Source organism: Phlebotomus papatasi, chromosome 3 (assembly GCF_024763615.1).
Source record: "Phlebotomus papatasi isolate M1 chromosome 3, Ppap_2.1, whole genome shotgun sequence".
Classification (NCBI taxonomy): Eukaryota; Metazoa; Arthropoda; class Insecta; order Diptera; family Psychodidae; genus Phlebotomus; species Phlebotomus papatasi.
In genome coordinates, this window is record NC_077224.1 from 30,060,572 (window position 1) to 30,074,179 (window position 13,608).

Consider the following 13,608-nt stretch of genomic DNA (forward strand, 5'->3'; position numbering starts at 1 on the left):
ATAGTTTGAAAAAAAAATTAAAGTATCACGCTTCTGGATAATTTTATGATGCCAAGCTTTTTGTAATCCGATTGTCTAAACTCCTATGTTATTTTAAAAAATATTGCTGCATCTTAAAAGTACTTTCACGTCATTTACCATTTCCCGATTCCCACCCGATACTCAACCGATTTGCATTGATTCGTAAATCAAAACATCGTCCAAAATAGTTAATGAGTAGAAATGATTTTCAGATAAAAATTACTTATCTGTTCATATCCAAATCATTACCATATTGTTAAAAAGAATTTGGTTGAAATCAATTCAAATTGATCAGAAATTTGAAGACCTTTCCAGTGACCCCAAACATGACCCCATTCGGTTGAGACATATGCTCTCTAGAGCTTTTTTTTAACATTTGACCTTGATAAACCGTTATTAGGAATGATTGAAAAGTATTTTCGCATATAGGTGAAATATCGACATGGACAACATTTAAAACACATATCCAAAAATTAAAAGAAATCGTGAAAAAACGTGGTTTTGGGGGGCACTAGGGATGAGTGAAAAGTGAGGGGAATTTTAGTGGTTCCAGGGGGGGGGGGGTACCCGAAGGTTACAAGTCATGGACAAACAGCGATATCTCAAAGCACTCGAAACTTTAGATTTCCAAAAGTCCATCAAGATACGACCCCTCGGAGGTACGGACGTAAGTAGTCGAATTATAATAACTCAAAATCGAGGGATTGCTCTTGAAATTGAGGGATATTGATTGCTCTTCAGTGGAGGTCCAGCAGTGAAATGGAAAAATCATCAAAAGTGCATTAATAACGTCACTGTGGTTAGGGGGAAGTAGGGCACCTTTGAAAGTAAGGCAGCTTTGAAAATGGGATTTTTCTTCTAATGTTTAAATTTTAAACGGAACTGAGTCATATGAGAAGCTCAAAAGCAAAATTGAACATATCTTGTGGCTAAAGTATAGGATATGTTTAATTTTGCCTCTGAGCTCCAGATATGTTAATGTAATTAGGTTCACAATCTGTTAGCGCAGCTACATTATATCATGATAAGGCTCAATTTTATTTCAAAATAGGTGAAAAAATCTCAATTTCAAAACTGCCTCACATTCTAAGGTGCCCCACATCCCCCTATATATAAATTTTAACTTAAACGCAATATGGCTTTTTAGATGTCAGAGATATCCGGTCCCTAAAAAGAAGTTATATATGAGAAGAAGAAGCTCTACTAAAAAAGAAGTTCTATGGAATTGTAGTTTTCGAGAAACTATGGAATTTAATTTTTATTTTACTTTATTTTTTAAATATGACAAGAAACTAAAACATAAATATATTGACTTTATTATAAATCTTTTAAATATTATATGGCCTAAAATGGTAATTTTCTTAATTGCAGATAAACCCTATTAATCATATAGATTCCCACTTTTTATAAAAGAAGTATTGATTTATTCATTATTCATTTGGCCAAAGTTATGGGAAAAAATTATGGTTGGATAAATACTTTACTGTGTTCCATTATATAATGGAGAATCTTATGTTAAATTAAACTTAGAAATTTAACATGAGAGCTTATGTATCACACACGTATTCAAAATTTTAGCCTCTGTCGTTGCATCACGTGGATTAAATGTGCTCGAATGTTGTAGGAATATTCGGGAGGAAACATGAGATGGGTTAGTGAGACAGAAGAGATGAGAAAAACAGACGGACAGACGCCACCCGTGGCGCCACAATTCTTTCATTTCACTCTGAGTGTTTTATTGAATAATCGACCAACGGGGATTTTGAGTCGCATGTAGTATATTGTTGAAGAATTTTGGCCACGAGGAGCTACAAGAATAGAGGAGATATCAGTTTATCACACTTTATATTATTAAGGTAGTTTTACAATGCTTGTCCCATAATTTCCATACCAATTAAGAAGTACAATTGTTGAGTCAGTATAATAATAAGTTCAAAAAAGTTTAATAGCATATATTCTATGTACTCGAAAAATAAAATATGTGCATACGTGCAAAAATCTACACAATTAGAGAGGTTTTTTGGCTTTTCCACATCTGAAACTAAAAAGAAAAGAATTGTATAATCCAAGGACTTTCAGTTTGTGAAACATATTTTGAAAATGTGTGGAGACTAAAGATTTTTTTTATTTACAGATTATATAATTATATAATAATACATAATTCCTCCTAAACGGTTGGAAACATTGGGATAGAATTTGTTATATGGTACCGAAAATCGTTTAATTCCCATAGGTCTCCTTCCCTAACACCTCTACCTACTTCTTAAAGGCGTTATAATTTTTTGTAAAAATTCGTTTAGTTATTTATGTGTGATTATGGGATGAAGAGTGTGTTTGGATATCCTAGTAGATATGCTGGATTATCCCATCAATATTGGGTCATTTCGTCATGCCCTTCTCTTATAAGGTCACTTTTTCATAATTTTTCTGCTTGAACTCAACAGAACGAGCATTATATATAATATCTCTATTTTAAGTTATATAATTATTTTTTTCGACTCTACCTTCTAAGAGGACGTATTTTAGTAGGATTTTGGAAATCTGAAGTTTTGAGTTTTCTTGCCATCAGGCTGTTTGTCCGTTTGTCCGGCCGTTACCCTGTCAAGAGGCCTAACAGTTAGAGATAGCGACTTGTAACCTCCGGGGGACCCCTCATAAGTCGATCCTGAGACCATTATTAACATACCCCTCATTTCATCCTTATACTTTCCCTTCCCATAAAAAGTTATATTTTTTGAGATTGCTCAAAACCCTGCTGTATAAGATTTTTCATTTTTATCTTTGAAATTAGGCTATTTCCTTTCTTTTTCAAATTATTATTATTATTAATCGTGTCGAGGCCTAAAATCAAGTTTGTCTTGCCCAAAAACGGGCCACGTCAATGGCAAGCGGACTTGCCGACATAAAATCCCCTGTTCCGCATGAAGCAGGGGACAACGGACAAACACAGAAGTGGGGGGTGGTTTGGATCACCCCACAGTCACAAAGGATGTCACATTCGGAGAATCCCCATCGCCGTCTGTTGTCTGTCGAGCGCGCTACGTCGCTTCTCAAACGATTGAGAGACTTCCATGTCTTCCAGTCTTGGTCATCACCAGGAGGAAGGCCTTCCCTTAATTCGACAAAATCTGATGGAAAGACGTCCTTCTACAGATTGAGTCTGGCCTCCTCCGGAGATTGGTCAAGTGGTTTAACAGAGTGGCAAAAGCTCCTGCGAGACTTCAGCCTTGCTCTGGGTCTTTTGTGACCATGGAGAAGATGCTTTGGTTCAGAAAGAACCTTGGACATCTCTTGTCCACTGGCGTGCCCTTTAGGCACCCTGTTACTATACGGGTGGTATCATGAAGAGCGACGTCAACTTGCTTAACGTGCGCGGATCTCTCCCATACTTCAGCTGCGTACTCTGCTACGGAAAAAGATAGGGCAAGTGCAGAAGTACGCATCAGTTTTGGCTGAGCTCCCCACTGACCATTGACAAATTTTCGCAGTTTTTCAAATGAAATGAAATGACTTAATTTTATTTTAAAATGGGAGAAAAAAGCCCAATTTCAAAGCTGCCCCAACACAAAGTAGCCCTACTTCCCCCTAAAGATCTTGCGACATTTCCTTCTAAATTTTATATGGCACTGTCACAATTTATAAGAAAACCAGTGATAAGTCGAGATAAGCTTATGGTAGTTCAAGTTTTTTACAGACGATCTCGAAATGTGTGCAACTCGAGGTGGTTGCAATTCGGAAAGCTTATAAATTCGACTGTGGGTTGAATTTTGGGAATAAAGAATCTCGTCGAACAAACTGGTCTAGGCGGCTGAAACGGATAAAATGGGCTTAATGCTATTCATTCTCCTTAAAATTCAACTCAGAGCCGAATTTATATGCTTTCCGAGTTGTAAGCACCTCGAGTTGCACAAAGTTCCACAAATGGCCTGTTAAGACTTTCACCTACTATAAGCTTATCTGAGCTTATCACTGGTTATTTTCTATTCTATATAGTTTGAGTACAGAAGGCCAACAAAAGAAAAAGAAAGTTCATTGAAATCGGTTGATAAATATTAGAGATAGACCCTTGCCAATTTAGATATGGTAAGGGTCGGGGCGTAGTGGGGTGGAGTGGAGACGGATTGTACCCACTGTTAGGAGGACCTCGAACTCAGATATAATATACTAAAATTTCACGAAAATCGCTTCATAAACACCGAAAATGCAGTCAGGTCAAGATATCTTTGATTATACAGTAGAGTTCCTCAAATTTGAACATTTGGGGGGTATAGATGATATTTGTCACTCCTCAAATTTGAACAATATTTTCAAAAAGGTAATGGAATTTATGTGTAATTCATTTTTCCTAAACTAGGGAAAATAATTTTAAGAGAATTTTATCAACTGAATTTGTTGTTAAATAGGTGGAATTTGTTGAATTAAAACTGAAGAAACACCAGAGAAAAATAGTTCTAATTTAAACTCCATCCAAAATTTCTTTTACATAATCTCATATTTTACATTTTGAATGGAACCGTCGTTCAAATTTGAGAAGTTCAAATTTATATCTACCTATCTAGGTCAGATTCACTCAAGGCACACCTTACCTTTGCAGAAATCATATGGGCACAATTACAATCAAAAGCTTCTGCAATAAATTGATGATTTAATTAATTAGGAAGTAATAATAAAATATCAAAATTGTTATTAAAATACAAAAATTTAATGATTTAATTGAGCTTTTTATTTTCATGAAATGTTCAACAGTTTAGTGATAAAGTTTTCTATACCCTTTCTAGATTACTTTCAATTTTATGACTGTATTTTCAGCACAAGATCAATAGATTTTAATTGCTTTTCTACATACATACATATATGTACAAAAATGTATTTTGGCTCAAAGAAGACAGGTTTTACAGAGATAAAGTTTTTTTTTTGAAAAATAATATCTCAGCAAAAATACTGATGGATTTTAGTGTAATGACTGAACTACGAATTATTGCAATGATTGCAATCATTGAACAACTAAACGAAGAGCAGAAGTTTAAGTTTCGTGTCGCAGAATTGTGTGAAGATTCTGGCTCTATGAAAGTCAAAAATATTATATATTAGAATATATTAAAAAGAAATTTTATAAGATATAATATACATAGTTACCATAAAATTCAGTTTCATAGCTGTTCTTCCGTCCAAATGAGTCCGCATTATGGACAGTAGGAGATTGATCATGAGGTAAATTGAGATGGAAGTTCATGTAATTAACATTTGATGTTCTAGTAGTATAAATTTTGGGTTTCTCTTCCTCTAAGCTCTTCTCTGTAGATTGAATGTAAATATCATGTATTGTCGCCAAACACTTTAGCTGAAAGTTTATAGAAATTTTTCTTTACATAACCAATAAGTTATCCAATGAAATATTTAGGATTAACACATTTCCTATTTTTAAATATTTTTCTGATGTTTTCGTGGTTTCTGTCATATGCATTATATATAATATTTCTAATAAAGTGCTTGATATAATAATTAAAATAAGAAACTACACATATGCTTCTATAATAATTCTAGGTTATCGACAAACAAAGTTTAATACATTTTATTGTACGCTCATTTTGCAATTTTAATACTTTTTGGTCCTTCGTGAGTGAGTGTTTCATTGGAAAAATAAATATTTTAAAAATCAAAATTCTTTGAAAAAGCTGTTAATATCCTTATACGACACTGGTTTATAAACTACGATATGTAATATGTTACTTAAAGTTTATGGGAGTGAAATGTAAATTTTAAATACCTTTAGCTTTCCTTCAATGAAGTGATGCTTGTTTATGACAAATTGTATTCCAGTGACAGCAGTTTCCAAATTATTATCGTAATGTTTAATAGGTTTGTGATATTTCACATAAGATGGATTAACCTGAAAACCATGAAATTTATCCGTAGAACCATTTATAAAATTTGTATACTTTTGCATAAATAGCGAAATAAAGTGGGTAAATTTACTCACAGGCAAGTTGTTGATACTCCATGTCAAGTTAGCTGCCGGTTTAGAAAGTCTTGAAGTACAATTTGCACGTACGCTATCGCGAACGCGATACTTTGGACGAGTTCCAACAATAGCAGGACGATGGTGTGGCAACTCTGAAATTGTTGCAATAATATTTCAAACATTGCTTATTCTTGTACATCACATAAAACATGTATTTCTTTTTTTTTCTTCAACTTTCGCGTAAATTCAATTTTCACGCTAATCCAAAATTGGCACTCGTTCTCCGATATTGCCCTGTATTCCTTTATAAGTAACTTTTTTTTATTTGCAATATAAATTTAAGTTGAAGTTGTATGTCGAGAGAACATTTCCCACTGTTTTCTGCTACAATTATTATGTGCAACCAACTAGAAATGGTGGACACTACAACGAATGATATAGAGTTGAATAACAAGAATCATTTCAATTTGTTGAAAAAAAAATTTAATTGAAATATTTAAGTGAGCAAAAGTTTATGTGAGTAATAATCTCTTTAGAAACAACAAAAAACAACATGCAAATAATGTGCTTCGTACAAAGCTTTTTCCCAATCCCAATGTAATCAATAATATATAAATTATATTGTGAGCAATATGTAAAATTTTAATCGGAGAAAATTTATGAAAAATTTCATGACTTTTTTTTATTTTAGCATATATGGAAAAATATAATATGCAGTAATAAAGATAATCTGGGGCACAATGCCACAAAAACAGATTTTTTTACGACCTCTCAGAAAATCTGAAAGATTTGTAAAAAAAACCTTTCCTATAGGGAACTTATCGTTCTTTACCTTTGCTAAAAAGCATTTCTTCTGTCTCGAAAAGACATGTGCCTTTCACGCCTTTTGTTAAAAGTTAATATTATGGCATTCTCAAACATTTTGAGGCAAAAAGTAACAGACACGGAATAATTTTGATTTGTTTCATTACAGGTTGGTTGTAATAAAGATCGTATCTAATTTATTAGTTATTTGTCAAAAACTATATTTCGCAAGAAAAATATATTCACTGCAATTCACTATAACTTTTTTGTCTTTTCTTAACCAGCGAAAAGATTTTTCTGCACCAAAACGGTTTTAGTAAATCACGTGAAAACCACATTTCTTATTAATTTAGTCAAAAATGCTTGGGACAATAACATAAATGATTAAATCCTTAAATAAATATTTATTAGGTGAGATTCTTAACAATTTCACTTACTATAATCCTAACAAAATCTCATGTCCTCCGATCGGCCCCAAAATTTGCCAGAATGTGTTCGTCCGTCCATCCGTCCGTCCGTCCATCCATCCGTCCGTCCGTCCGTCCGTCCGTCCGTCCATCCGTCCGTCTGTCCGTCCGTCTGTCCGTCCGTCCGTCCGTCTGGCCGCTCTTTGGAGCTTAATAGCTCCCAAACTAAGAAAGATATCGACTTGCGGTTTTCGGTAAAGTTTATATATCGGGTGAAAATTGCAACTTAGTGCATTGACACGCCACCCCCCATCCCTCCTTCCGCCATTTTGAATACCCCCCTTTTTTGTTTTCTCAAGAGTTCTGCCCCTATGGCATCGATCGAACTCAAATTTTGGTATGTTATAGCTGGGTCTTAGGGCTTTCGATCAATACCAAACTTAAGGTCCCCTGACACCCCTGACCCGAGCTACAAGGGTTAAAAAAAAACAAATCTTAAAAATTGTCATAACTCCGGTTATAATTTTCAGAATCTAAAAAGTGAGAGCATTTTGGAAAGCTCTCGTGAAATTCCACTTTCTTTATTAACATAGAAAAAAAAATAAATTTTAAAAGTTAAATAAATTTCAAAAGTTAAATAACTCAAATACTCCTTTGTACATCAAGTTGACATTTTAGTATGTTGTAGCCGCAGATTATGCCTATCAAATCTGGGGCTACAAATCTGGGTCTAATTAACATTTTTGAGGTAAATTTTGGGTTTTTGGTTTTTTCTCGATGAGCACTTTCAGATGAAAGTTCTAAAGGTCACCACAGATGGCGCTGCGATAGCGTCAAACTTCAAACTCATTTTTCTCAAAAAACGCCATTATGCCAGCTAATTAAATTTTAGAGTATTGTAGTTTAGTATATGAAGTTTACAAAAAGTGGCGTGGGTTCGCTGTGGTTAACATAGAACCGGAGATATCAGAGGTCAAGTTTTACGAAATTCAAAACGCCATATTTCTGGTTCTATTTGACCGATTTTGACAAGTGAGGGTGCAAAACGCAACAACTTTCTAGAACATTTGAACTTGGTAGGAACACTAGCGGCGCCACACACAGTCGAAAGATCAATTTTCATATTATATAAACTCAATTATCTAGACTCTTGCTCAATCGATTTTGATGATGCATTCTGGATATTTTGATTTAAATAAAAGTTTGCAATTTTTCAGAAATTTGATTCCAAATCAATCAATCATTTTAAGTTCCGCAATCCGAGTTTGCTCACGTTAAGAATCTCACCTATACAATAAACTAATCTAGGCTTATTTTATAGGTTTTATAGGATCACTAGCTTTTTTTAATTCTCTCATTTTCTTAAGATTCATTTTTTCTGTTGTGGTTATAAAAGAGCCACCAGCTAGAATTCATTTTTGAAATTTTTGAAAAATTATGAAGTTTTCAAAAGAAAAATCCATAACAATTATTTTTCATTTAAAATGGAATATTTGACCAAGCAAGACATATATACCCCATTGAGTACGAAAAGTTTGATAATACAATATTAATATGACTTTTTATGCAGAAGTTTCACTTATTGAATTTCCTTTTTCATTTCACGTGACTGAATAAAACACGACAAGTCTCAAAATTAATTTATAATATTTTTTGCACATATGTAAATATATAACAGAAACTTTTTCTGCAGAGTTGTAAACTTTTTGCAACCCAATTTAATGTTCAATTGGTTATATATCTGATTGAATTTTGCAGAATTTACCCATGCTTTCAATTAGAATATTATTTTTCTCATTAATATTATAGTGTTAAATGAATGTTTTTGTTTTTAATATTGGAGCATTTTTGCGTGCAATTACAAAAAAAAATAAAAACAACTTTAAAATTACTAACCGACTACTTCCATGTCAGCCGAGGAAATGTATGTGTGAAAAGAAGGTGCATCTACGGTAACTTCACAGCTGTATCTCCCAGAACTTATAAGTTGAACATTCTCCAGAGTAATATGGCTCTCGTTGGATAGGGATTTCTATAAGAATTATCTATATATGAGTCTTTTTCCTTTATATGTATCGCAAAAACATTCATCTAGTATTTTACAGCACCGTTAAACTATCGTCCAAGAATTGAAAGAAAAAAAATTGAATTTTATTGAAACTATTTATTCACTTCAAATGAGGCTTTTTAGGGGAAGGTTTTACTTCAGTTTAAGAAATATCTGAAATATTTTGCTATATGTATAAGTATAAACCAATGAACTGCGCGAGAAAAGTTTTTTCCCATTATGAAATTCTCTTTGTCTTATTATTTGTTTTCATCATTCCATATTTGAAATGGGTGCATATTGTTCTTTATATTTATTTATCAACAAGTTCACAACTTTCAACCTTCCGCAAACTTACACAAAAAAGAACAAATAGTCTTTCAGCAATTTCTTCTAGTTGAGAAATACACCTTTTCAGTAAAGGTGAACCGTACATTGTAAACTGAACATTGAAATAAAAAAAACCGCAATATCAAGGAAGATATTGAGGAATGATGGTGTATAAAAGTACAGAGGGAGGAGCAAAAAGTTCAAGATAATAATAAACTGTACATGTATGATGTGTATGTCAGTGAATGGAGAATAATTCACAGCTTAAGAGTTCTTGAGGTGTATGAGGAGGAATCGTAAGGAAAAAAAGCAGGAAAAGTGACAAAATATTTATCTTCTCTTATATATGTAAATATTTCTTTGAATTAATGTTGTATGCAAATATTCTCCACCAATTTCGTACATTTCTTCTTTCGAATATATTTCAAGCCACGTTATTATAATGAGGAAGATGCCATGATGAATTATCTCACGCAATAGATTTTACGTTAAGTTGAAAATTATTCAAAAAATACTCTTATTTTTAATTTCAACTGAGAGATCTGTCGCATCTGAGAGATGGCTTATTTTTTGCGAAGATGTGTAAGTTATATCTATGATAAATATGTTATGAAATTCATCATAATTGATGATGCTTCAGTAAGGTTTGATTTTGATTTTTAATGATAACTTTTTTTTCATAAATAACACTTATTTTCATAGTTAAAATTTTATTAGCAATTTTTTAAATTTACAGTTCTTAAAATAAATTATGTATGATTTTTTTTCCAAAACCAAAAAAAATATTAGATAGTCATATTAAATTGTAATTTCATTATAAAATGAAAGAGTTATATTTTTCATTTTTCTGGTAAGTATATAGGAAAATAATGCATGAAAAATTTGATATTGATTATAAAATAAGTAAGTTTTAAAAAAGTTTTTTTCAAAGATGTTTTTACGTGTAAAAGGTATGCAGCAATTTCGCGGACGGCCATGGAAGAAAGTGTGAATTTCAATGGTAAAAAAATGATTTATTCACACAATTTACTAAGTTACTATGGTATTTTCGTGCAGCTGATTTATACTCACAATTATTGCAATTCCTGCAATGTTGAAAATTTTCATTGTGGGCATTTCTTTTGGTGTATATCCGTAAAACTCTTGTCTACCCTTATACCAGTTGACAGAGTACAGGTCATCACCTTCGAGGTCATAATGACAAATTAACGATGCAGTATCACCTCTTCGGACGGCATTTGGGACCATGACATATACATCACGCAAAGAATTTGCCACTTTTCCTGGGACATGTAGTATATGAAAGGTACAGAGAAAAAGAGAATCATTACACATGAGAATAATCTGATTCAAAATTCAAATGGGCTAAAATGTGCAATGGGCAAAAAATATATTTATCTAACCATTAACTAAAATTTTTGTTAGTTGTATCTTTTATATATTAAAGAATTTAAAATTAGTATTAAATTCTAATTTTGCTGTTAATGTGTTTGACCTAGCATTCTTTATAAAAGTGAATTAGAATAGGTTCAATCCGACTCAGTTATAGGCATCAAATACATTTCAGTGCATAATGTATTATGTAAATTAATATTTAGTACATAAAGGTGTCAAATATATTAATATTTCCATTCCATACTATGCTATCTCAGTTTAACAAAATTTCTGGAGCACCATCATTTAAAGTTGGCAAATTCCCATCCATCCTATATAATTATTTTAAATATATTTTTAAAATTTTTCAATCTGGTCTGTAGGATGTCGGGGTCTAAATGGTGAGGGGAGGGTAATGCGACACATAGTCTCTTCTCTTCCTCTCAGTTCCTATGTTCACCTCCAAGCGGGCTATAATATGCCTGGTAGGCCCCGGGTACACTCAGGTGAGTGATGAAAGATTGGGTAACCAACCTCAGTGGGAAGTCATGAACCTGAGGCTAAAGAACAAGGAATCTGGTTCTTCTAGAGAGGGTTGGGCGAGGGGCTAACAACTCTTCCCCGTAAAAGCAAGATTGTTATGAAAACTCACAAGGAGCCTCTAATAGGACAGACTTTTCGATAGCGACCTATACTACGTTTCCTACATTTCTGGGAGCGAGCAGACAGAGAGTCACGAGGACTGGAAGAGGTTAGTGCGAGAGGACCGGTTCCTTGAAGAGACGTTGCAGTTAGCTAAGTTAGTAAGTAGGATGTCGGATGACTACCACATTTTTCCGGAAATTGTAGAGATTGATCACAGAGGATATAAAGTCTAAGGTCATTGACACACTCAGGATTTAAGCCGAGAGACGACTTAGTAGAAAATGATAACAATGTAGTTTACGCATTACTTCGAATATAATTACGCTAGGCCATCTCTCGGCTAATCCTCAAGTCTGTCACGGCCCTAAGTCGATTTAGAATATTCTGGAATGAGACCGGCTATTGTCTTCATATTCTGATGAAATTTTGTTTAAAAGATAAATAAAATCATTGTTATATTTATATTAAATATCACTCAATGGATTTTATCACTTGAAACAAGTGTCCCGTGTTGGAATTTTTCTAACATTGAAGATGTGAGCTCAACTATACTTGATTACGCGGGGCATAATACTGACACTAGTATTCCTAAATAAATAAGTTAGTTAATATTGCATTCTCCAAAAATCGCTCTTTCGATAAGGCCTAGTTCCTCTATGAAACATATTGCTGCTATTATGTTTTTGTTTATTATTATAATATTTTTAGTTTAAATACTTAGCTACTGACTTAATTAGTTCCGGCCGTACGTTAATTCGTATATTATTTGTCTTGTTTTTTTTTTTTAATTTTCCCTTTTATTCAATCTATTATTAAAGTTATAAGCACATACCTTTATACTATTTAACCAATAAACTTTATACTTTTTTTTTACAAATTGAAAAAAAAATAAAAGTAATTATTTTGCCGGATAATTAAGCCCTGATATCTCATATCTCCTGCATATTTGCCATATAAATTATTAATGTGTATCTCACCTAAAAGTAAGCTTGTCAGCAGCAGAATTTGAATTTTGTAATGAATATTAAGAATAATAATATTCATAATGAACGCCTATGTTGAAAGATCTGAGAAAAATCCTTAAATGGTATATTTTTATGTTAAATTAATATATTAATTAGATTCATCTTTTAATTTTTCTTCCTTTCTTAAAGATACATACATATAAGAAGCTATTCAATTGAGTAGATTTACCAATAATGATTTACGTTAATATTTAAATAATACAATAAATGTCAATAGAAATCTACTCAATGTAAACTTCATTATAAATATTTTGTAATACGCCAAATAAACCACTTAATTATGTAAAAAAAAATTATTGAAATTTTGTTATTATGATAATATAACTACAATGCAAATTATCTAAAATTTAATGGGGGCAATTCAAACATATTAGTATGTATCTTAACAATTTTTTTTTAAATTTATTTTCTAAGAATTGATAAAAAGAATGTAACTGAGACATATTGATTTCCTAATTTTAAGTTGAAAAAACGATTAAGCTTAGTTCTATTTTCCAACAAAAAATTTAGTATATTTTTTCACAATTTGCAATCAATTTATTCACATTTTATAAAAAAAAACTTTCAAATCTTTTTAACTATAGAAAGAAAGGTAAATCTGTTCTCTAACTTTCTTTATCAATAAACTCAATATTAAACACAAAAATTCACGACAGTTTTTGAATATGTGATGTTAAGTACTATTAAAAGCACATTTTCTTATGGTTGCCACTTCACAAATGCGTGTGTTCTGCAGCAAGTCCTTTCTCTGACTCTTGCACGCTACAGACTAAATCCTTCGTTTCGAAAACAAACACATAATTGAGATTTCCTCATACGCTGGAGTCACACTTTTGTTTGAACGACGTTTTAGTTGTGTTATTTAAAATACATCTTAGAAATTCTGTCAATTGTACTGATTGTACTAAAGCGTCTTTTAATGTGGATTTAATAATGAACACTAAGCTTGCACTTTGATATTTTTATCATTCACAATAAAATATAAAAAATTAT

At 32.3% G+C, this 13,608-nt stretch overlaps 1 protein-coding gene across 3 annotated transcripts; it reads right to left on the reverse strand.

The window, feature by feature from the left end:
* Positions 1-4,721: 4,721 nt before the first annotated feature.
* On the reverse strand, positions 4,722-13,373 carry LOC129807571 (uncharacterized). Of its 3 annotated transcripts, none has more exons than XM_055856942.1 (8): positions 13,226-13,373; positions 12,568-12,657; positions 10,643-10,854; positions 9,091-9,226; positions 6,002-6,135; positions 5,789-5,911; positions 5,158-5,362; positions 4,722-5,083 (listed from the first exon to the last, which is right to left on the reverse strand). In XM_055856942.1, exons 2-8 carry the CDS (start codon positions 12,632-12,634, stop codon positions 4,914-4,916), a joined length of 1,047 nt encoding a protein of 348 aa, XP_055712917.1. In that variant the 5' UTR covers positions 12,635-12,657; positions 13,226-13,373; the 3' UTR covers positions 4,722-4,913. The 3 variants fall into 3 exon arrangements, with proteins under 3 accessions (XP_055712917.1, XP_055712916.1, XP_055712918.1); XM_055856941.1 differs by having other exon boundaries at positions 12,568-12,669; XM_055856943.1 differs by lacking the exon at positions 4,722-5,083 and having other exon boundaries at positions 5,241-5,316; positions 12,568-12,669.
* Between the last annotated feature and the right edge of the window lie 235 nt (positions 13,374-13,608).

Bases quoted from the DNA above. Each gene is read 5' to 3' on its own strand.
- LOC129807571 (XM_055856942.1), bottom strand. From the start codon at position 12,634: ATGAATATTATTATTCTTAATATTCATTACAAAATTCAAATTCTGCTG. The intron at 9,227-10,642 runs GTGAGTATAAAT...TAATTCTTATAG, and splicing joins TTGCAGGAATTGCAATAATT to AAATCCCTATCCAACGAGAG. The intron at 6,136-9,090 runs GTTAGTAATTTT...CAACAATTTCAG, and splicing joins GGCTGACATGGAAGTAGTCG to AGTTGCCACACCATCGTCCT.